This window comes from Oncorhynchus kisutch, linkage group LG3 (assembly GCF_002021735.2).
Source record: "Oncorhynchus kisutch isolate 150728-3 linkage group LG3, Okis_V2, whole genome shotgun sequence".
In the NCBI taxonomy this organism is placed as follows: Eukaryota; Metazoa; Chordata; class Actinopteri; order Salmoniformes; family Salmonidae; genus Oncorhynchus; species Oncorhynchus kisutch.
In genome coordinates, this window is record NC_034176.2 from 64,637,189 (window position 1) to 64,662,529 (window position 25,341).

At 43.3% G+C, this 25,341-nt stretch overlaps 1 protein-coding gene across 5 annotated transcripts in view; it reads right to left on the reverse strand.

Moving 5' to 3' along the window:
• The window catches only part of LOC109887392 (transcriptional enhancer factor TEF-1), a 57,585-nt gene that overhangs the window by 9,529 nt on the left and 22,715 nt on the right, over positions 1-25,341 (reverse strand). The window contains exons 4-7 of one of the 5 annotated variants that reach the window (XM_031810732.1): positions 4,844-4,908; positions 3,169-3,231; positions 3,015-3,077; positions 732-743 (exon numbers count right to left, since the gene is read on the reverse strand). In XM_031810732.1, the coding sequence (XP_031666592.1) occupies positions 732-743; positions 3,015-3,077; positions 3,169-3,231; positions 4,844-4,908 (203 nt within the window). The remainder of the gene's footprint in view (positions 1-731; positions 744-3,014; positions 3,078-3,168; positions 3,232-4,843; positions 4,909-25,341) is intronic. The other 4 variants (XM_031810733.1, XM_031810745.1, XM_031810737.1 and 1 more) reach the window with 4 other exon arrangements.

Consider the following 25,341-nt stretch of genomic DNA (forward strand, 5'->3'; position numbering starts at 1 on the left):
AATTCAATAGTTCTTATGTCAAGGCTGGATTTGTCTGCCTGACAGAACAGTTAACCATACAAAGAGAATGACTCAAGTAAGTCCGAAGGACGAACGCTTTGGTTAAGAGTTCCTTTCATGGCTCCTCTCACCACGTCCCCCCACTATTCTCCTTATGAGAAAGGCTTCAGCTCAATACAGTACACGAGGACTACTCTCAGCCTTTGTGTATCAGAAAAAAATGTAATCACAGTTAATTTAATGTTGATATCAAGAAAGGTTAATTCATTGACAGTAGTGGGGTAGTGAGTTAGGGAGTTAGTGGCTGAGGGAACGGTGAAGAAATAATCGCTAGCATCAATTCCACTCAGTTGTCTGCTGTATACCATCCAGCTAAACTCTATCTATGGCATTCCGTTTCTACTGTGTGTTAACACAGCAGCACAAACAAACAGAAATGTTGTTTCTTATCCCAACACAAGTAGAGCAGTATACAGTATGACTTCTGACCCATCATTACAGAACTAGGATCCCCATGAGAAAACATGCAGAAGCTGAGGGTGAGCATGCTGGCAAGAGCTGTACAGTATCTGTAGATGGAGGGGTGTGAAGCTATGACAGAGGACCACAGACTAGACAGTCACTGGGCTGCAGCAGCAGCTATGGTACAATAGCAGAAGCAAAGATACTCAACCAGCTGACAGGTCTGGCAAGAGCAGAGCGAGGAGCTTGGACAGATAATTGATACTTACCATGCTTGTAACCTGAATGCAAACAAACAAGGTTTTATTGTAATTTTACAATCCCTCTGGACAACAATCCTGCATTAGCAAGATGTAACAATTTATGGTTTAACAATGAGCATTTTGATTTCAATGATCCAACGCACAATACCTTGATAACAAAGAGCATTTCTAGAAATCACTTCAATCAATTTGACAATGTAGGTGAAAGTCATATGATTTCATTCAGTTAATCAGATTTGATTACAATAATGCTTGTAAAATTATATGAATTCTATTGAATCATCTTTTAGGACATGATATCCTTTGGTCATAACAAAAATGTAAGAAAACCCTGACTGACAAAATACCATTGTTAAATGGTATAAAATATTCAAATGTGTATTCAAATCAAACTGCACTTTGAAGTATTCATGCCATGTCCTCTGTCAAAACATTACACTGAAATAATGTATCTGTACAGGAACCTCAGACTCATTAATCAACTAGCACTGCTGTCACACTGAAACTTGGATAATAATAATAATGTGGGGTGGGACATTTTGGAGAATGTGGTGGACTTGGAATGTCTGAGGATTTGATCATTATGGTCAGCCATGGCTCGAGAGAAGTAGCACAAAGAATGGCACCATAATGACTGTCATTTCACTCAACATGTCTCAGATAAGAAAAGAGAAAGAGCAGATATACAGCGATGTTCCCTGTAAAATGGAGGGGGACGCGTGCCTTTCTCTTTGCTGCTGATCTCTAATTTGCTTTAGATGAGAGTAGACAGGGATGGCTGTTTTAACTCAGACAGCCAAACTGTGCTTGAAAGACCAGGCATTTACAGCTGGCTGATACACACACACACACACACACACACACACACACACACACACACACACACACACACACACACACACACACACACACACACACACACACACACACTAATGAGGGGTCATTAATCCATCTGAACACTGGGAACAGGGGAAAAGTGTGAGAGTCAAAAGATGTAGTCATCCCTTCATAAAGACGAGAGCGAAAGAAATCTGGCAAAACTTTAAGGTCCTTAAAACACACATACATTGCCAAATGACCCCTGTAAAAAATGTTTTGAATTACAGGTACATTTATTACAAGATTACACCTTTCACAATATATTTCTTTTCACAAGACATTTCATGCTAGCACATGATTTTCAACACATTGTGAGTAACAGAGGAAGAATGTAATAGGACAGCTACACATGTACACAGAGAGGAGAAGGCAACTGATAGCAATGTCAATGTGATAGCCTAGAGTTGTCAATATGGAGGGTTGGCACAACAGCAGAGAGGGTAGGTGAGATGCTGCTTCCTCATGGTCTTAACTCAGCATGGACAGGGGAAGATGATTAGGTTAAAACATTACAAATAAAGAGGCAAAGGTTTTTTCATAGACCACCCTTAGTCTGTGAACCTAAACCCTTTTAACATGCAGCACATCAGTGGCTGATAGTGTGTCTGCTTTAGGACATGTAAACAGACTTCTGCTGATGACCTCTGAACTCCAGCTCTCAGCCACTCACCAACAGCCAATGCATCTTGCCAACATGCTTTCCCACATACAGTACAGATAACACCAGTACCAACCTCTGATTCTGGGTTCACATTGTCATGCCAAACAGAAAGAAAGGAGCAACAAAATCTACAAACTATGAGTGCCATTTGCTTTGAGGGTTTTATAAGGATCCAATGCGGTTGGGCTCATTTTCATTTAACTGTAGAAAATGATGACTTTGCCTTTCGGATGTCTGGGCTAACATTAACATATTTTTCTTGGCAAAAAATTACAGAAAAAAAGTGAAATTCTTTAAGCTCTTTTTGAGAATCTGTGGAACAGAGCCTTGCTCTCATGAGAATATTGAATTTCTAATTCACATTATATCTACATGTATTTTCAGACTTGCATTATGGACACTAGTAATATCTTATATTTTCACAAACCTAAAATAAGTATTTAAACAGATCCTTATAATTGTTTTCAAAGCAAATGCACTTATTGTTCAATAACAATGAAGAAAATAGAAATAAAACACTTATGGAGGTGTGTGTGTGTGTGTGTGTGTGTGTGTGTGTGTGTGTGTGTGTGTGTGTGTGTGTGTGTGTGTGTGTCAGAGAGAGAGGGTGTTATATTATGAATTCTAATCATAAGCAGGGGATCTAGGCTACGGGAATCAGAGCGTCAGGCATTCACTCTGTCACCACGGGAAACAGGAAGTAAGACGACGCACAGCAACCACAAGCCCAAAAGCAGAAAAGCGCATACCTTTAGCTTGGAATGAAACTCACGAGATTTCCTTCTGGCAAGAACCTGAATGTGACTAGACACCTGCGGGGTAGGGGAGGGGAGGAAAACAAAGGAACAGCCTGTAACCATGGCGATGAAAAGCCCCCCTGCAACTGGGCAAAGCCAGACGTACCTTGATGGCAGCTGAGATTTCTCGAACTTTCTTTCTTGCTAAGACCTGTATGTGACTAGACACCTCCATTTTTTAAACAAAAGAAGAGAGAAAAAAACAAGAACACCAAAAATACAAAAAGGATTACACATCTCTTTGTTGAGAACACTTCAGGGGGATTTGAGCTGCCCAATAGGATAATAGAAGCATCTCCAAGCCACACACCAAGCTCACAGCCACAAAGCATTGTGTTGCCTGTTGTTGTCACTTAAGTGAGCTGATTAAGAAGGATGCAGGCCTCTTTAGCACACATTAACAGGGCGCAGATGTGATCGACTGTGTACTGAATGAGAATTGGCCAGTCTTGTATTCTTAAGGGAGCCGGATAAGTCGTTTCAGAGGCCCATGCTGCTTTCAACATTCACACAGACTTGGAAATATGTCATGCTTTTGTATAAAATATTCAGTATGTAAGTGGTTGGCTATAGTAAGATAATGTGTGGTCAGTCTGTATTTCTGACGGGGGGAGGAACAAACGCTTGGTCTGAGGGGGATTTCCTTTCTCTGCTCTCGGTCTTAATCAGGCCAATCACACACAAGTGGCTGTTGAGGTAGTTCACCGGGGAATGATCAACGCCTAAAAGCATGTCTGTTAATACGGGGAGCAGGGTGATGGGGAAGTACTACAATCCACCTCGCCAAAATAAGATTACAATTCAATCTGACATTCCTTATTTTAAATGAACCTATGTCCTGATATTGTTTTCTCTAGTCTCATACAGAACAGGGCTCTTTAGTTAAAGCAGTGAATGGGGAAGTAATCATAATATTTCAAATTATGTTAATTAACTCAAATAAATTACCATGATTTCTGATTGAGACTGATTTCTTAACATCTCAACACTTCAATAATTAAATATCAAATATTTGTGTTTTTTGGTTGTATCATAAATTATATTACAGCAGGCAAACAACCTATCTTGTGTGATTCCCCACTGAGAGAGTGAATTACAGACATAGCACACTTTCTCTAGCTGGCTGATCAATTCCCACCCAGCTATAGAGTGTCAGTCTGGACACAGGGTGTTTATCATGGACATACGAGCCAGTGGTCATAAGCATGACTTCCTGCTCAACCAGACTGATGGACCTCATGGTCAGACACCTTCCCACCAACTGATATTATGGGAGCTTATGGATAATATCTATTTATATCTACAGTCTGTTGCTTACATCAACTGGAAACGTATAACAGACTAAAATAATGTTGTTATTAATCAATATCCTATCATCTATGTCCTAATCCAGTTTCTGTTGTGATTATTTTAAAACATAATGAATAATGTATCCATCTTATAACACTCTTCCAGACAGAACGAGTGTGTTATAGTTGCGTTACTGTAATGTGAGGGTGTCCAAGTCAGAGTGTGTGTGTGTGTGTGTGGTGTGTGTGTGAGGGAGAGCTTTTGAAGAGGCATCCTCTCATGCAGGATAACTGTAAGAAGACTGAACCCTTCCAGGGTCTGGTAAGACAGCCTCCCATCAGACCAAGCATGCAGCAAAGCTCCATGCAACTGTGTGTGTGTGTGTGTGTGCCCTATGTTCTCTCCAGCAGAGACACAGGCAGTTGTAATAATTCAAATAATTCAACAGGCAGTTTTAACATGCCATGCAAACTTTTCCGCTCCCCTCTTACCTGCTTCCTCGTCCTCGTCTTTCCAGTCCGAAGCTTGATGTATCGGGCTATCAGCTCATTCCGACCTGCAGAAAGCACACAGCAAGGAGAGAGAAAGGTTAGCACAAAATAAGCCATCATTGAGATCCTGGACATGATGTGTCCTTTTCAATTTACAATGACACAAATGAAGCACACAATAGTCAAATATGCATCATACTGTATAATCATCAGACATTTACTATATACATCTCGACAAACAAACAAACAAAAATCCCATTTAAATGTAAAAGCAGCATGTTGCATTAGCATGCGAAAGCCTTACAACAAGCATACAGCCTTTCAAATTCATCTAATTGAATTCCATTCTCTTCAAAGCCCAACGCTATGAAAGGAAACTGATCCAGACATTCATACTGTTACTGTAAATAATGGCAATGGAAATATATTAATTTAAGCAGTGCTGTTCTCACTAAATGATAATTAAAGCATGGGCTTTGTAGTGATTTCCAATTAATGGCAGCTCCAAACATTCTTCTGCCCTCAGCTCGCCTCTAATTGCTGTAGCGATGCACAATGACCCCTGCTTAGCCTTTTCATATGGTAATAACATACCGCCACCCCAAAACTATTACGCAAATTATAGGTAAGGAGCCACTCTAATTATGTGTCCAGCTGAAGGCAACCAATGCCATGGACCTACTTCTCCCTCCCATGTAATGCAACACGTCCTTTAAACAACCAAACAGGCTTTTTTCTCCAGCTCAATGAAAGACCTTGTCTTGATATTTCACTTAGCATCATCAATATACAACGGTACATTGGCTACGGAGCAGTGACTGTGTTCTCAGAATGGAAAAGCTACAACATTTCCTGTGAAAGGCAGTGGATGGCCTAATGCAGAGGCTGCACATGAGGATGGTGACTAAAGTGAAGTATAGAACAAGCGTAGTGGAGGTGGTGGCAGGCAGGTCTGGGTTGTTAGGCTGGGGCTGTATGTGCTGCCTGTTGTTTGTGTAATGTCACACCGAGGCAGCCAGGCAGAAGCCTCCACCTGCTGTGAACCCAGGGAGCGCGCTCTGTTCAGGTGTGCCAGATGAAAGGACGTTCAGTCTGGGTATTGCCCCTTGAGTTACTGCCATTAACAACACCTGTCAAGGGAGAGGGAGTCTCTCTCTCTGTCTTACTCTTGGATGCCAGAGGGGTTTGGATGCCAAGATCTTTGCTTTCACTATTTTATCAAATGTATTAGCCCCTAGTTTCACTACTGGCTCCACATATAAGCATTTCAAATGTTCCGTTTCTTTTGAAAGATGTAGCAGATATAACCCGTGCCTTTTCAAAATAGCACATTTAAATCAACGCACTGAAAAAAACTGAATAAGTTAAGTAAACACATGTTGTGTAGCTCAACACCTTGCTCCATGTGTCTGGCACACCCAGACAGGTGTTGCTCTGCTGCGTGACGGGGGCTGGGGATTGTTGTGGGCGAGGCACCAGGAGGGAGGGGTGTGGTGAGAGTCGTGACCCAAGTCTTGCCTCCTTGCAAGGAGCATTTAAACAAGGCCAGGGTGATGAATTAGGTTTCCTTCCCCATGAAAAATAAACAGCATCTGGGGGATTTCAATCCCGGCCCGGGCCTCCCAGCTCTGTCATCTCTCCCAGATGAACCTGGGAGCCACGCTATTTCCAATCATTCACACACTGTGTACACATAACATGACAATAAGGGCATTCACGCAGACGCCTGATTCCTAGATCAAAGCACACAAATGCTTACTGCTGAATTAAAAAAAAAATATTGACCAGGCTGAAAAAAGACTGCTCCGCGGGTCTTGGCAAGCCTGCTTTCTTTCCTGTGTTTCCACTGCAAAACAACATTTGCTAAAACAGCAACTGGCCACATTCAGCACTCTGAATCCACTTTATTCAACTGCCCTCCTCCTACATAAAAAGTTTCGAAGGGGCAATACTGTGTCTCCCATAAACTAATCAACACTTGTGTTTTACTCTGGGAGATGTGGCGCAGTGCCTGGAGTCGCGGGGTAGAGAAGTTACCCTTGTTGAGAGTTGTAATTCCCGGTTTGGCCGGGGTAGGCAGTCATTGTAAATAAGAATTTGTTCTTAACTGACTTGCCTTGTTAAATAAAGGTTCAATAAAGCAAATAAATAAATACAAATAATTCAACATTTTAAAGTCCGGCCAAGTCACATGACTTTATCTCTCTCTCTCTCTCTACTTTTTTATTCACACTTTTCAAGTACAGTTGGTTTCAAGTAAATCTTTGGGTTTTTAATTTCTTCTTTTAAAAGCACATAACATAATTGGAAACAATTGCCATTGGGTCAAACAAGCTTTTCGATGCCATGAACATTTAGACTTAACTAAAGTGAAAGAAGTAATTACATTCATACAAATGACAACAATCAATTCAAATAAGAATCAACAGATTTTTATGCCCTAAACAGTGAGAACCAATGGGAGTTGAAAGCTGTTGTGAATCAAGATAGACCCTTTTCTCCACATGAACATAAGGCCCATCTCTGCTTCATCCCACATGCTTATTCCAACTCTGTGGGAGGTAAGAGTCGGAGCTGACATGAGCTGTTCATCTTATTTAGTGAGGTATACGACTGGGATGAATTATCACCCCTAAAGACGCTGCAGCAGCCTGTTTTACTCCACTATCTGTCAACATGTTGGCTAACACCTTCTCCCAACGCAAGACCAGACGTTGGCCTGGCTCCTCTGCATCTCTCCTTCAGAGGTTTCCCGCTGGGCAAAAAGTTACCCTGCATCGTAACCGATGATGCCCTGTGCATCCGCCTGAGTTACAGAGCACTGGAAGAGAATTGCTGAGGGGGAAGCTCTCAATCTTTGGGAGTTGGGACCATCGTAAGGACACGTGATTTCATTTTCATTTAGGTTGACGGGTGGATAGTTGTGCCCCACTAGAGAAAAACGGGGAAAGTCATGAGGGAGTTAACTCTTGAAGGAGGGTTCTTGTTGTCACTCAAAGCAGCAGGAAAAGGATTAGATATTTATGGTGTGACCCCTAGAGTAGAGTCATGCTGATAGGCACTCTGTCGATTTCTTCCCCCCGGTAAGAATGGTCTCCTCTGACCCTGAAGGTCCTGGGCCATATCAATGGCACTCAAACCACAGCACCACAAAGAGCCAGTCGGTCCACTCTTCCTGGGATTGTCCCAGCAGCTGATTCTTCATTCAGACAGAAGTCTAATTTGGCCCCTTAGCATCCTTCCTCCTTCTTCCCCTGCAATCAAAAATCAAATCAAATTTTATTTGTCACATGAGCTGAATACAACGGGTGTAGACTTAACCGTGAAACGCTCGCTTACGAGCCGAGCCCTTCCCAACGATGCAGAGTTAAACAATTATCATTTATAAAAATGGAACACAAGAGGAATAAAATACACAAGAATGGAGCTCTATACAGGGAGTACCAGTACCAGATGAGGTGTTTGAGGTAGATATGTACATGAAGGCAGGGTAGAGTGACTAGGCATCAGGATAGATAATAATAAGAGTAAAATAAAGAACAGAGTAGCAGCAGGACATGATGACTGTAAAAGAGAGGGTGTGTGTGTGTGTGTGTGTGTGTGTGTGTGTGTGTGTGTGTGTGTGTGTGTGTGTGTGTGTGTGTGTGTGTGTGTGTGTGTGTGTGTGTGTGTGTGTGTGAATGCTTGTGGGATTTGTGTGAGCGTGTCAGTGTACTGTGTGTATATAGTGTATATATAAAGTCTTGTGAGTGTGCATAGAGTCAGTGCAAGATAGGGTCAGTGCAGATAGTCCAGGTAACCATTAATGAACTATTTAGCAGTCTTATGGCTATTTAGCATTCTAATGGCTTGGGGGTAGAATCTGTCTCTGAGCCTGTTGGTCCAAGAGCCCATGCTCCGGTAACGTTTGCTGGACGGTAAGGGTGCACAAACACACTTTTAATAGGATCATGTTTCAATTCAACATGTGATGGATGACCTGCTGCTTAGGCCTATTAGCTGTCATGGTTCACAAAGCAGCACCACTTCGTTCATGGTTTGAAACATCTAAGGTATGTAGTTATTGTAGCACATAACACCTTCCACCATTAAAACTGTCAAAAGAAGACCATGTAATTTCAGTGAGACAGCGGTAGTCAATGAGGTTAACTGGCCTAGCTGGAAAGTCCCCCCCCCCCCCCCCCCCGTCCCCCCCCCCGCTCTATCCCCCATGGACTGTTGGGGTTTACACAGCTGCTGTGTCTGCTTGCTCCTAGCCCCCATCCAACACCCCCCTACCGCCAGACCCCACACTGCCTCTATCCCACCCCACTCATACCCCCTCTGGTGCTGCTGGAGCCTGCTGCCCCAAAAAAAGAACAGACTCACAGTTTATTTACAACTCCTCCACTTTCCCTGTGCGTATTCTGACAATGTTCCATCACACTACTTTGAGTAACATTAGCATTACTCAGAGTTGAACTCGCTCTTTAGCAATCATTTCCTCTGAAATTTATAGAGGCTTTCTCAACGTTTCAAAAATCCCCACTGTGTCATTTTCTGGTTGAGCGCTCCAACTCCTTTCTACCTTGAATGAGTCCTTTTGGAAGTTTTTCTTGGTAAGCCCTTCGCATCATTTATACGTCTTGACTCTCTCTCCTCTTCCATTCCCATCACATTACTGTCTCTGTATTTAAAACTAATCACTGCTAACAAAACGTCCATCATTAGCTGCTCAATGAAAAGCAGAGAAGCTGAGTCTTGCAGGAGATACAGTATATTGACGTTTGAGTTGAAGACAGTTCATCCCACATGTCCTTCTGCTTCAGCCCATATTCTAAAGTACTTATGAGTGGTGAGTGACACCGGGGGAAGACAGGTGGTGCTGTGGCCTGACTATTGTCACCTGCCAGGAGAACATGGGGGCGGCAGGTAGCCGAGTGATTAGAGTGTTGGGCCAGTAACCAAAAGGTTGCTAGATCGAATCCCTGAGCTGACAAGGTAAACATCTGTTGTTCTACCCGTGAACAAGGCAGTTAACCTACTGTTCCTAGGCCTTCACTGTAAATAATAATTTCTTCTTAACTAACTTGCCTAGTTAAATAAAATAAAAAATAAAAAATATCAGTGCTAGAGCCTCATCTGAAGAAGGGAATGAGATAGATCTGGGTCATGTGGCCATAATATCCACTAAATATATATGGCATGAGAGCTTAATTTTGCTAAAAAATGGAGCTGACCCTTCAGAACTTGAACTCAGCCCAGCCATGGCAGTGATGAGATACATTTCTCCAGAGGGTGAGCTGGTCAATTAGTGAGCTTGATGTGCATACATTAGCCATTGATCATGCACCCAGAGGCCATTGTAAACAAAGCATCTCCACTGGCATATCAATGAAAAGATGATTAAATCTGAAAGGCCCCAAAGCAATACACCCACATATGATAGACATTGGGCTAATTTAGGTTATTGTGTATTAAACGTTTTAACTGCCTTGGTTACATCCTTTGAGTGGTAATAACAACGCTTTCCTGAAGGTTTTTTTCCCTCCTCCTTTTCAAGGCGATCATTTCCTGTAGCAGCACTTTTGTTTAATGCAGGCACAACCACAGTCACATCTGGTCCGGCGGTGGGCGATGATGTCAATGGATGTTGAGACCGTGCTGGGCCTGGCTCCATGTCAGCCAGCGGTGCGCTCACTCATGTGGTTTTAACTCTCTCCTCTTAGTAGGAGCATGGGACACGCCTTGAACAGCACAGGGGGCAACCTCTCACCCACACGCCTCGCCCTGCCAAACATATCTATCATTCATTCTCATTACAATGTCATTTTCTCAAGTGTCACTTGTCAAAACCCAAAATGAACCACCAATGTGATTTCGCCCAGGCTTAACCTGAATTAGACTTGTGAAAGCTTAACACGCTGTAAGATGTTACGGCACTGCTCAGTCATTATCTCAACCCAATATTTAGAACCTTGTGCTGTAGGAAACTACTGGGTAAAGCACCTATTACACATTCTCCTGTCTCAAAACATTCATTTGTAAGTCAAGGAGCACTACAGGGGACTTTCTCAAACCTCTCTCTCTCTCTCTTTTCTCTCTCTCTGTCTCTCTCTCTCTTCTCTCTCTCTCTTTTTTTTCTCTCTCTCTCTCTTTTATCTTCTCTCTCTCTCTCTCTCTCTCTCTTTTCTCTCTCTCTCTTTTCTCTTCTCTCTCTCTCTCTTTTCTCTCTCTCTCTTTTCTCTTCTCTCTCTCTCTTTTCTCTCTCTCTCTCTTCTCTCTCTCTTTCTCTCTCTCTTTTCTCTCTCTCTCTCTTTTCTCTCTCTCTCTCTTTTCTCTCTCTCTCTTCTCTCCCTCTCTTTTCTCTTCTCTCTCTCGCTCTCTCTCTTTTCTCTTCTCTCTCTCTCTCTTTTCTCTCTCCTCTCTCTCTCTCTTTTCTCTCTCTTCTCTCTTCTCTCTCTCTCTCTTTTCTCTCTCTCGCTCTCTTTTCTCTTCTCTCTCTCTCTCTTTTCTCTCGCTCTCTTTTCTCTCTCTTTTTTCTCTCTCTCTTTTCTCTCTCTCTTTTCTCTCTCTCTTTTCTCTCTCTCTCTTTTCTCTCTCTCTCTTTTCTCTCTCTCTCTTTTCTCTCTCTCTTTTCTCTCTCTCTTTTCTCTCTCTCTTTTCTCTCTCTCTCTCTTTTCTCTCTCTCTCTTTTCTCTCTCTCTCTTTTCTCTCTCTCTCTCTGTCTTCTCTCTCTCTTTTCTCTCTCTCTCTCTTTTCTCTCTCTCTCTCTTTTCTCTCTCTCTTTTCTCTCTCTCTCTCTTTTCTCTCTCTTTTCTCTCTCTCTCTCTTTTCTCTCTCTTCTCTCTCTCGCTCTCTCTCTTCTCTCGCTCTCTTCTCTCGCTCTCTTCTCTCTCTCTCTTTTCTCTCTCTCTCTTCTCTCTCTATATACATATACATATATATATACACATATATATATGTATATGTATATATATATATATATATATATATATATATATATATTATTATTATTATTTTATTATATTATATATATGTATATATATATATATATATGTATATATATGTATATATATGTATATATATGTATGTATATATATTTAAAAAATCCCTCTACAGACACAGACATCTATGTAAGTGTTGATTACATGAATGCTTGTCAATGTAAATGGCTAGACAGTTTTCCTGTCTGGGTAGAGTAAGAGCGGCATTGATCCTTTTCCATTGTGTTTCCTGTACCAGAATGCAGTGTGGGCGCGAGGCCAGCCTCTCTATCTATGTGGATGGAGTAGCAGGTTGAGACAATAGGCCTGACTTCCTTGTCATCCCTGATAGATGACTCAGGGGTCTCAGGCTGACATTAGCATCACAATAGACTAAAGCAACAATATGGAGGCATTCAGCAGGAGGGTCCCTGGCTGGGTCAGGGTGTGGGTAGAGGAGGCATTCAGCAGGAGGGTCCCGGGCTGGATCAGGGTGTGGGTAGAGGAGGCATTCAGCAGGAGGTTCCCTGGCTGGATCAGGGTGTGGGTTTGATGAGGCATTCATCAGGAGGGTCCCGGGCTGGATCAGGGTGTGGGTAGAGGAGGCATTTAGCAGGAGAGTCCCGGGCTGGATCAGGGTGTGGGTAGAGGAGGCATTCAGCAGGAGGGTCCCTGGCTGGATCAGGGTGTGGGTAGAGGAGGCAGAAAGCCTTTAACTTGACAAGAACAGCGGCACACTGGGAAACAGCGCTTGCCAAGAGGAGAACCTGTCACTAACAATAAAGGAGACTTGTGGCCTGGAAGTTGAACAGGTGACAGACAATGCTATCCTGCATGTGGCTGTCAGTTTCAAGTTACCTACATTTGAATATGTACAAAATAATAAAACAAATATTTTTACGTAACGATAGCCCAGATTTTATCATCGTTAAACATAACCACACTGCAAAAGTATGTTGTTTGTATTGTATTGAACAAAACAATAGGTCTGTCCTTTGAGCGAGAGGCTAGCTGAAACAATTCCAATGCTTCTAAAAATAAAGGCTTGAAGTTGCTAAGATCCTGCAGGTGTTTCCCTGTGAAGGCGTGGCTCAAAGAAACTCCCTCCCCTCTTCCTCCTCCTTAACACCCCCCCCCCTCCATTTAAAGCGTGGTGCCCTAAGAAAGACTTCAAGGTCAAAGTCGGCATGTCGACGATCACACACACTCGGGACATTTTTAGGGTCACAATAGTTTACCCCACCCCCCACGATGACACACACACACATGTCCCATCCATCCACCCCTCCTAGCTTTTACAAACGGAACGTTTAAGCCTATATATCTAAGCCTATATATCTAAGCCTTTATATCTTCCAGAGCGGCCGTCTGTGTGTGCGTCCATCTGCCTCCTGCTGAGAGGGCACGGTCACACGCAAACACACGTATACACATCCTCTACATTCTACTCACTCAGCTTGCTTTGATAATCCATCGCATGGTGCCATGCTGCTGAGTTAGAGGAAACAGGGATTAACAAAGACCATATGTTCGGTTTTTTTGTGCAAATAGTTTTCAAGAATATTGTTCTGAATTATTTGAAGTGAAACATACTGAGGGATTCTGATTGTCATCTGCAGTCTGTACATTCATTGTAGCCTCCACCCAAAATTCCACAATCCATGATTTGACTATTTGATTTGTAGAGCCTGCTGTGTGCCTGTGTAAATGTAGGGCAGGCTCCTTAATGTCTCTGGGAGAAAGAAATGGAACATCAGTGGCCGTTTGCTTTCGGCTCTGACCTCGGCCCCAACACTCAACATGGGTATTTCTCATTCATACAGCCACAGACCACAACAATTCTGTGCTCATTTGAAACAGAAACATGAAAATATGAACCCAATCCATGAGGACACTTATGTAACACTGAAGAAGAAATGTGAAGAGCTAATGAATTTGGTTTAAAAAGTCATTAAGTAATGTGTCCCCTCTTCAGGACTTCTCAAACAGGCCGGTGGAGCAGACAGACACCACAGAGATTCATATCACCCATTTACGAAACATGAATGTCCTCGAATAACTCACTAAACTCACATATGGGTTTACACGAACAGATGATGTTTTTAAGATTATGCTTACATAATATCACGTTTAATATAAAAGAGCTCATTTTATGTATAAAATGAGCTCCACAAACAAAAAGACGTAATCCAGTCCGCTTTCAAAGACATAGATATAATGACGTTCCCAATCTCTTATATAACCTTTAGCATACAATGTGAAATTATAGAAAGTAACATTCAAATGTAATGACATGATTGTCATTTTAGAAACAGGGGCCTACTATTACTCAAAACTATTACACAAATACATTTACAGTATTTCTCTAAAATCGATGTGCTAGTAATCTGTTGCAGACACATACGTTGCAAAACTACCATAAACCTATATTTTTAATACTTCCGTCTAAAATGTATTTATCTACGAGTAGATAAGATCTTATGAGAAGATATGAGATGATATAAGTTCTTATGAGAAGATTGAAGTATACTCACATTTTCTCTTAGATACACTGATTTCAAGTGATTCATCGATCCCATTTCTGCAGTTTGTTAATTTGTGGTTTCTAATGTAAGGACTTTGCTGATTGATTGAGAAAATAGAAGCAGTTCCTTCTGACGATCAGGGCTACAAAGGGTGAGCTCTTCTATGGAACGGCTAGGCTATATTTGTGGTCTTAAGAAAACAAAGAACAAACAAGGCAGCAGACCCCAAACTTGAGTAACGTCTCTCATTCAGTCGTTGAGCCGTCCAACAATATCCACTACTTAATCATTGTCATGTGATATAACTGTTGTTCCACAGTGAGTAACAGCATGGTATGCAACCAGGATCTACAAGCATTCAGTGGTAATAGACCATCACTTTCACCCGCAGAAAGTGGCCAGCTGAATTGGCTTTTGCCAAGTTCCTGCGACTCCTGATACACATCCATAATTCAACCCAGTGGAGATCGGCGCACACACACACACACACACACACACACACACTCAAAGGCACTGTGTTTAGTCTTCCGGCCTGATTAATGGATAAAAAGTCTCATTCGGTGGCTGGAAATCTGACTGCGGATCAATTCATTTCTCCGTATAATGTCTTTGTATGTAATTAATACCTCTTTAGAAATCTATTTATTTCTGCCAACACCAAAAATAAATCAATACTTCACTTTAACTGACCTTAAAGTGGGTTAAAAGCCCAGTGAGTGGTTGAGGTAATGAGTCAGGTTAATCGTGAGAGGTTAAAGGTGGGGTATTTTTTATCCAGCTAACAGGACATCAGATATCAACAGGTTACTGACCCGGGTCTTCACGGAGACGCAGAGAGGATTACACCAGCTAACCTCTGCTAAATGTTGACTGTGTTTCGGACAGGGGCAAGGAGTTAGGGGCGCCACCCATCACTCAGAGGCCCTGGCCGGCTCTACATCTTCTCTCCCTGACCTGTCCTGCTCAGGTGAGCCTGCGGCTGAGGCCTACTCCCCCCTCTCAGAGCAATACATGCGCTCACTGGGGAACAATTAACACAGCCAGCACTAGTCTGAATCACTCTATCAATTAGGAGCCACTGAGTATATCATCACATACACTACTGCAGAGGCAGGCCTGGCCGTTGGGTCGGGGTGTGTCTTTTAGGAGTAGTGGGGGAGGAGGAGAGAGAGAAGGTGGGAGGGATTAAATAAACAACCAGGGAGTCGGGCTACAGTCAAACTGGCTGCTGGACTAATCTGTGAGGGCGGCGGTAATTAGGAGTCCCCTGAGGAACTTGTAGCGGAGCGCGGCCGATGTGTGAACATGACGCTGGCTGGCAGGCAGGGAGGCACCCCCACCCGCCTCCTCACAGGGTTAAATCAATATTTTCAATCTCTCAGGATCAATCCGGCATCTGAACACAAAGAAAAACCTGTTAGCGGCGACCAATATGTGTAAATGAAAAGCCCAACTTTGTGGCCCTGATGTGGTCTGCCTCTCCTTCTCCTGTGTGCTTCTCTTTAACTCACACAGGCTGAAAGTAAAAACCTTATCTCTCAAAGTTGTGAGGGAATTCTATCCTTTTCCAACAGAGAAATCGCACACAATCCTCTCTGTCAAGGCTGTAACAGTCTGACAGCTCCAATCAGTCTAGAAGAGATAGCTGCCTGTGATACAGACCAAACACGATAGTAAATGATAGTAAACGTGCCCAATGTGATCATTTCTCTGCTGTTGAGATATGAATATAGAAGTCTTCTAAGTGCAGCTCCTTTGTCTGCTTCTCTGCGATAAACACTGCAGTATTGGCAAGGCTAGCATATCTCCTACCTGTTCTTCATGATCCTCTTCACAAACAGACTTACAGTTTGTACATTTGAGAATCCTATGGGCTGGGCTTTACCTTGGTCATACAATCACAGGCTTCAACATCTGCTGCCAACATTAAATGACAGGCTTTAGGAGCACTGGTTGAAAAATATAGAGATACAGTACAGATTCCATTCTTACGGATTCCATTCTAGACAATCTGGACCCTCTCTTCCTAAAATTATCTGCCGCCATTGTTGCAACCCCTATTACCAGTCTGTTCAACCTCTCTTTCGTATCGTCTGAAATTCCTAAAGATTGGAAAGCGGCCACAGTCATCCCCCTCTTCAAAGGGGGAGACACTCTAGACCCAAACTGTTAGACCTATATCCATCCTGCCCTGCCTTCCTAAAGTCTTCGAAAGCCAAGTGAACAAACAGATCACCGACCATTTAGAATCCCACCGTACCTTCTCCGCTATGCAATCTGGTTTCCGAGCTGGTCACGGTTGCAACTCAGCCACGCTCAAGGTCCTAAACGATATCATAACTGCCATTGATAAAAGACAGTACTGTGCAGCCGTCTTCATTGACCTGGCCAAGGCTTTCGACTCTGTCAATCACCGCATTCTTATCGGCAGACTCAACAGCCTTGGTTTCTCTAATGACTGTCTCGCCTGGTTCACTAACTACTTCTCAGATAGAGTTCAATGTGTCAAATCGGAGGGCCTGTTGTCTGGACCTCTGGCAGTCTCTATTGGGGTGCCACAGGGTTCAATTCTCGGGCCGACTCTTTTCTCTGTATATATCAATGATTTCGCTCTTGCTGCGCGGGTGCTTCTTTGAACCACCTCTATGCAGAAGACTCCATACTGTATACGTCTGGCCCTTTGGACACTGTTTTAACAAACCTCCAAACCTTCTATTGTGTTAAGAGGTTCAATGTCATACAACACTCCTTCCATGGCCTCCAACTGCTCTTAAATGCTAGTAAAATGAAATGCATGCTCTTCAACCGATCGCTGCCCGCACCCGCCCGCCTAGCATCACTACTCTGGACGGTTCTGACTTAGAATATGTGGACAACTATAAATACCTAGGTGTCTGGCTAGACTGTAAACTCTCCTTCCAGACTCATATTAAGCATCTCCAATGTAAAATTAAATCTAGAATCGCCTTCCTATTTCGCAACAAAGCCTCCTTCACTCATGCTGCCAAACATACCCTCGTAAAACGGACTATCCTCCCGATCCTTGACTTCCACGATGTCATTTACAAAGTAGCCTCCAACACTCTACTCAGTAAATTGGATGCAGTCTATCACAGTGCCATCCGTTTTGTCACCAAAGCCCCATATACTACCCACCACTGCGACCTGTATGCTCTCGTTGGCTGGTTCTCACTACATATTCGTCGCCAAACCCACTGGCTCCGGGTCATCTATAAGTCTTTGACAGGTAAAGTTCCACCTTATCTCATCTCACTGGTCACCATAGCAACACCCACCCGTAGCAAGCGCTCCAGCAGGTATATTTCACTGGTCATCCCCAAAGCCAACACCTCCTTTGGCTGTCTTTCCTTCCAGTTCTCTGCTGCCAATGACTGGAACGAATTGCAAAAATCACTGAAGTTGGAGACTTATAACTCCCTCACTAACTTTAAGCGTAAGCTGTCAGAGCAGCTTACCGATCGCTGCAGCTGTACACAGCCCATCTGTAAATAGCCCATCCAACCAACTACCTACCTCAGCCCCATATTTGATTTTGTTTTTCAGCTCTTTTGCACACCAGTATTTCTACTTGCACATACTCATTTGCACATCTATCACTCCAGTGTAAATACCTAAATTGGCCTATTAGTTGCCTTACCAACTTACTTCATTTGCACACACTGTATACAGATTTTTCTATTGTGTTATTGACTGTACATTTGTTCATCCCATGTGTAACTATGTTGTTTTTGTCGCACTGCTTTGCTTTATCGTGGCCAGGTCGCAGTTGTAAATGAGAACTTGTTCTCAACTGGCCTATCTGGTTAAATAAAGGTGAAATAAAAAAATGTATTACACAATTGATTACACTGAATGGTTTTATCATTGTAGAATGGTTGGTCTCATCAGTAGAAAGGGTTTCATAAATATAAAATGGTGCCATCATCAGTGTTAACCTGATGCTCTACATGAATGGAGAGCATAAGACACTGTATCTTTAAGAAGTCCAGAGTTCCAGCATTTTATTCAAATAAAAGCAGCCAATTGGGAGCGTGCAACCTGAAACCCGCCCAGCTCTATAGAGACTCACACAGGCTTCCCTGCTGGGACACACCCCATAAAGTCCCTGACACACACAGGCAGCAGAATATTCCCTACTAACCTAACCCTGCTCTCACATGCAAACCTTTCCTGATAAAACATTGAGCAAACCTCACTATGGTCAAATCACAACTGAGCACACTGTAACCCTCTGTCTTCCCTGCATGTCAGGAATTACATGGCACCTTAAGAAAGCGCTCTTTCTTCTCTTGTTAGAACAGGATGGAACTTGAAAACACGATAGTGTCCCTTACATGGGAAAAACAAACGTTTTATTTTGTACAATCATTTAAGGATAAAAACAGCCTCGGTGTTGATCATTTTAGGACAGAGGTCCGTGCTTGTTGTGTGTACGCTTGTGCGTGTGTGTGTGTGTGTGTGTGTTTAGCCTACATGCATGTGTGTGTGTGTGTTTAGCCTACATGCATGTATGTGTGTCTGCTTTGTCTGTGTATAAATGTGTCTGGGTTCTCACAGTCTCTAAGAAAGCCATCTGAGATTCCATGGTACATTCCATTCTGATGAGGAGCCTGTGTCTGGACATTGATAAACCAACTGAGGTCCTGACCTACAAAAGACAAACTGAGACTGCTGTTCATATCAGCCACTGTATGCTGATGGATTTACATAATATACCGAAAAGTCCCTAAATGCCACTAAACAAATCCAGCGGAAAGAGATTTACAAGGATTTTCCTTCACCAACCCTGACATATGGATACACCAAAAGCATTCTAAATATTCAAAAACGTTGCACACAATCTCAAATCAAATCAAAATCAAATCTCCGTTCCTATTGCTCCGTCTGCGAGCAAGCCGTCTCTTTAGCACTATTTAAGCGCCTGCCAATAGCATCCCGTCACCCACTGGTCAACAAATAACAACAACAAGAGTCCAGGGCCCATTGTTCTGGCTGAGCAGCCAAGCGTGGTGCAATCCCCCAACAGCCTGAGGCTGGTTAACGCAGCAGGCAGGCAGGCAGGCAGGCAGGCAGGTAGGTAGGTAGGAGACAGGAATCTAAGACAAGTGCCAACATGCCATGCCTGGTCACACCTCACACACAGGGTCACTTCAATATCAACACAGGTCGACACTGGGGTCTACATGCTGGGGAGACCCCTACTAAAAATAACAGTACTGATCATCTAAAAAGCTGAGAATGTAGATTAAAATCCCTTCTAATGTAAATTGATTACATTACGATTACATAAGTGATATGAAATCCAGTTGTAAATATAACCAGACCTGTTTCTATCACCTGTACTCCTACTCTTCGAGCTGGGCCTATTGAACGAACACACGTCTCTCTCTTCATTGCCACGGGCACAAAACAACAACAGGTGCAGGCAAGCAGCAGCAGGATTGTCAGCATTGAGCTTGGTTTAAAGTGACAGCACAAAGAGCACATATAAAAGGTACCCTCCTCGAATTTAAGAGGCTGAAATGTCATGTGAGTCTCGTTATACTGCAACAGTCTCCCTTTGAAAATCCAACAGAATTTTAAGGAGCAGACAATTGGAAGCATTGTCCCTGAGAATAAACAAAATATACTGTAGTGAGTGGGGCAGGGCGGATGACAAACAAACAGAGAGACGGGCAGATAGAAGCAGAAACATCTTCACTGACTGACCCAGAATGACTACATAACTTTGGTGTGTCAACCTATGAACTCATGACCTTTACATCCTTTACATTATTCAACACAACCCCCTGCTAGTCTCACAATGCCAACATCCAGCCCGTCCAGACTGAACTCAGATTACACTTCAAGGGTTCCTCTTATCAGGAGAAAAATATAATATAATTGGAATTTTTCCTTCATGTGTGTAAAAACACAGCAGTGTTCCATTGCCACAATGGCTCAGGAACAAAGAGGGGATTATTGTGGAGGTGTCTGATGCCTCTCCGTCCTGAAGTTCCGCACACTCCAATCTGTGTGAATGCAGGTGACTCAGGGAGCCTGAGCTGATCCCAGAATTCCTCATTATCCGCCCAGCGGGGGATCTCAGGTCCGCTCGTTGTCTCTGGAAGCACTGCAGGGCCGGCAAAGCGGGCCCCAGAGGAGCACAGAGCTGGGCCATCGGGGGTGAGCCAGGTCTGCTCATTATGCCTAACTCATCCTTGGCATCCCTGCAAACCAAGTGCCACTTAGTGCCCGTAGGAGGGACATGGGTCGGCCCACTGATGAGATGACAGAGCACACAGCATAGCAGTAATGGGAAAGCTTTGTTTCAAAAGACAAGGAGGATCAAGACATACGTGGACTGTATGTGGACTGATAGTGTCACCAATCTCCAGAATCGCATGTAAAGCCCTGTCTTACCTGTACCTTAGTCATCAAGCTGAAATGACAGAAAGCAGTAAACATTTTCCACCTCTAAACTCAACAGATACAGTGTAGTGATTGGCCAGGCCCAGATAGGGCCCAATCAGACAGCCTCCAAGAGCAGAGCACAGATGGTCGTTTCACACATCATAATCATTACTGTTGCCACGGCTTCACTGCTCCAACACAAACATATTGTGATATTTAGACTGGTTTATGATAGCTGTGCCAGTGCTTTATCTACATTGATTGTAAAGTGGAATATTTTGCTGCGGTATGTAACACACACACCAGAGTTAAACAGCTCTGCAATGGAACACATGAATTAGATACAGCCATCCTTTGAAAGTGATGGGTGTAAAATACAAGAAATGTGACTATAGGCAACACCTGGGAAAATTGAATGAATTCAGATTTTCTTTGGCAGCAGTAAAATGGGAAAGATTCACTCACTTGTATTGCAAGGCTAGCGCGTAAATGCAAATACACAGTGAATACATTCATAATGTGGGGCATGTCATTTCATGCGTCAACCCCATTTCTGGGCTGAGTTAAATAGAGGCTTGCACAGCAGGTGAATTATGTAAGTAAGCAGCAGTGTTGGGGGCTTGGGGCCACAGCCACTTTCTCACTGTGCTTTTCATGATCCTCTCATCAGCCAGCCCAGGGCCAGGCTCTGCCTACCATGCAGCTGTGCTGTTGTTCACCCCAGTCACAATTAACCTCTGAGACTGGGCACGGCGCCAGCCCCGATGAGACTCAGGGCACCAGAAAGCTCTTCAGGTAAACACTGCCACGATAGGCTAAGAAGCCGAAATTAGACATTGTTTTGAACCATGAGGCAGTTGCTATAGAGACTGTTGCTAATTAACTGCACTCGGCCCGGGGGCACCAAAGGGCTTAAGGGCACTCAGGACGGTTCCTCTTGTGATGAGCTTTATGCACGGTACCCAAGTACTATCCCCAGGGTCTCTCATCACCAAAATACCTGTGTCTCCACCCCCCACCTGTCACAGATGCCATGAGAGGGGCGGTGGTGGTCTGTCTGTCTGTCCATCAGGACCAAACCCTGTGGACCAGGATTACAAAGCTGTGTGAGGGGAGATGCTCTATGGTTGGCAGGGCCCGGCTCGCCCTCTTAAAACACAAATCACTGTGGTGTTTCAGACCAATCAATGCCCTCCATCAGCACTGAGGACCACTTCATGGCTTTCTCATCATCTCTGGTGGCATTCTGAAGTGATGCCCTGCGAACTAGAGCACCTCACTAATGGAAATCTGTAGCATGCAGGGAGAAACAGACACATATCTAACATCATAAACAAAACGCTTCAGTTTTTCTCGGGGAAATGCAACAGGTCGGAATGTCTAAAGATGAGGCTCTTGCTGGTAAATCTGCTTCGACGGGGGCCACCTCTAGAGATATCCCCTTTGTTCTCTGTTTTTTAAAGAATGACACCGGCATCATACAGATATCCCAACAATTCATGATTGGTGAGAAAGGAAGGAAGGTGTGAGATTCCTGAGGGAGATGGAAGAGGCTGTGTTGTGAGATTCCTCTTGGCTCTCCAGTCAGACACAGTGTCTCCTGTGAGACAACATTGCCTCATTGAGAGCTACATCTTTCCACAGTTTACAACACCACTGACTACATCCATAGCAGACTACCCTCTAAAAATGGGCATTCTTCAAATAATAATACTAATACAATTTCAATGTTTGATAATTATTACATTTTTGTGCAAATAGTATTTCTTAATAAAACAATAACATTTGAGTTAAATTATTTTGGTAAAATTGCTTGAAGGTAAGATGTTTGATATTTCTTACTATTTCATTAATTACACGGTCATAATATGTAAACAAACACTATACCCATGTTTTTAAAAATCAAAACAGTCCCAATAAAAAGGCAGCCTATTTTCCATACCGGGCAGTGCTACAGTCCTCTTAATGGCTCAGTGAGTATGAGTGGGGTCACAGTTCACGCTATGATGGGTTTGGCACTAGGACCCAGCAACAGCTGCAGGGTTGAACAGAACAGCTAGCCTTGCCCCCAGAAAAAGCCCACAAACACACTGAGACCAGTTCCAATCTGCTCCCCTCCCCGCCCTCCCGCCTCAAAGTCCCACCAAACTTTGTGTTAGTTAGGCACTGAAAGACCACGTCCCCCCTCCTCCCTAGCCCCCTGAAAAAAACAAAAACAAATCTTCCTCTACACACTGTCTTTCAAAAGCTCTTTCACACAGCTGAACACTGGCTCTCGACCCAGTCTGTTTCCAAGGCACAACAAACAACCTTTGTATAGAGCTTTCATGTGCAGCATGTAAGCTTGTTGTCTTCACATCTTTGGATCCGTTGGCCATTGTGCTGCAGAAAAGCAATTGAATTGTGCAGCATGAAAATTAAGAGAGAGTGTTACTCACATAATACACTGTCCATTAACACATCCCTTGATAAACTTCAGTGGTACTTGAAGCATTATTTCAATACAAGGATCATCCCACTAGATTTACACACCTATGCATGTTGCCTCCAGAACAGCCTGACTTCTTTGGGGCATGATGTGCTGTGGTGTTCAATTGTTGCTCAATCGGACGTGCTACCTGTCCCAGACCTGTTGTTTTCAACTCTCTAGAGACAGCAGGAGCGGTAGATTTACTCCTAATCGGCTATGAAAAGCCAACTGACATTTACTCCTGAGGTGCTGACTTGCTGCACCCTCGACAACTACTGTGATTATTATTATTTGACCATGCTGGTCATTTATGAACATTTGAACATCTTGGCCATGTTCTGTTATAATCTCCACCCGGCACAGCCAGAAGAGGACTGGCCACTCCACATAGCCTGGTTCCTCTCTAGGTTTCTTCCTAGGTTTTGGCCTTTCTAGGGAGTTTTTCCTAGCCACCGTGCTTCTCCACCTGCATTGTTTGCTGTTTGGGGTTTTAGGCTGGGTTTCTATACAGCACTTTGAGATATCAGCTGATGTAAGAAGGGCTATATAAATAAATTTGATTTGATATCAAGAGACCTTGAAAACATTCCCTACACCAGTACACCACGACCACCAGCCTGTACTGTTGACACAAGGCAAATTCGCTTAGGTCACTTGTTTTGCACATTCTAATGTTCAATCGGACAGTAACTGAATGCCTTGATGCCAGTCTGCCTGCTATATATAGCAAGCCACGGCCAAGTGACTCTGTCTGTAGGAGCGAACCATTTCCGTGAACGACGTAGCTAATAAACTGGCCACTGAGTGTATATTTCAGTCAATATTTCACTGTGATGGGCTGACATCTCTGGCTCAGGGCACAGTGAAAGGCCAGTCCGGGGACACAGTGGATTATAATGGTGAGTATATACAGTGGGGGAAAAAAGTATTTAGTCAGCCACCAATTGTGCAAGTTCTCCCACTTAAAAAGATGAGAGAGGCCTGTAATTTTCATGATAGGTATACTTCAACTATGACAGACAAAATGAGAAATAAAATCCAGAAAATCACATTGTAGGATTTTTTATTAATTTATTTGCAAATTATGGTGGAAAATAAGTATTTGGTCACCTACAAACAAGCAAGATTTCTGACTCTCACAGACCTGTAACTTCTTCTTTAAGAGGCTCCTCTGTCCTCCACTCGTTACCTGTATTAATGGCACCTGTTTGAACTTGTTATCAGTATAACAAAGACACCTGTCCACAACCTCAAACAGTCACACTCCAAACTCCACTATGGCCAAGACCAAAGAGCTGCCAAAGGACACCAGAAACAAAATTGTAGACCTGCACCAGGCTGGGAAGACTGAATCTGCAATAGGTAAGCAGCTTGGTTTGAAGAAATCAACTGTGGGAGAAATTATTAGGAAATGGAAGACATACAAGACCACTGATAATCTCCCTCGATCTGGGGCTCCACGCAAGATCTCACCCCGTGGGGTCAAAATGATCACAAGAACGGTGAGCAAAAATCCCAGAACCCCACGGGGGGACCTAGTGAATGACCTGCAGAGAGCTGGGACCAAAGTAACAAAGCCTACCATCAGTAACACACTACGCCGTCAGGGACTCAAATCCTGCAGTGCCAGACGTGTCCCCCTGCTTAAGCTCGTACATGTCCAGGCCCATCTGAAGTTTGCTAGAGAGCATTTGGATGATCCAGAAGAAGATTGGGAGAATGTCATATGGTCAGATGAAACCAAAATAGAACTTTTTGGTAAAAACTCAACTCGTCGTGTTTGGAGGACAAAGAATGCTGAGTTGCATCCAAATCAAATCAAATCAAATTTTATTTGTCACATACACATGGTTAGCAGATGTTAATGCGAGTGTAGCGAAATGCTTGTGCTTCTAGTTCCGACAATGCAGTAATAACCAACAAGTAATCTAACTAACAATTCCAGAACTACTGTCTTATACACAGTGTAAGGGGATAAAGAATATGTACATAAGGATATATGAATGAGTGATGGTACAGAGCAGCATAGGCAAGATACAGTAGATGATATCAAGTACAGTATATACATATGAGATGAGTATGTAAACAAAGTGGCATAGTTAAAGTGGCTAGTGATACATGTAT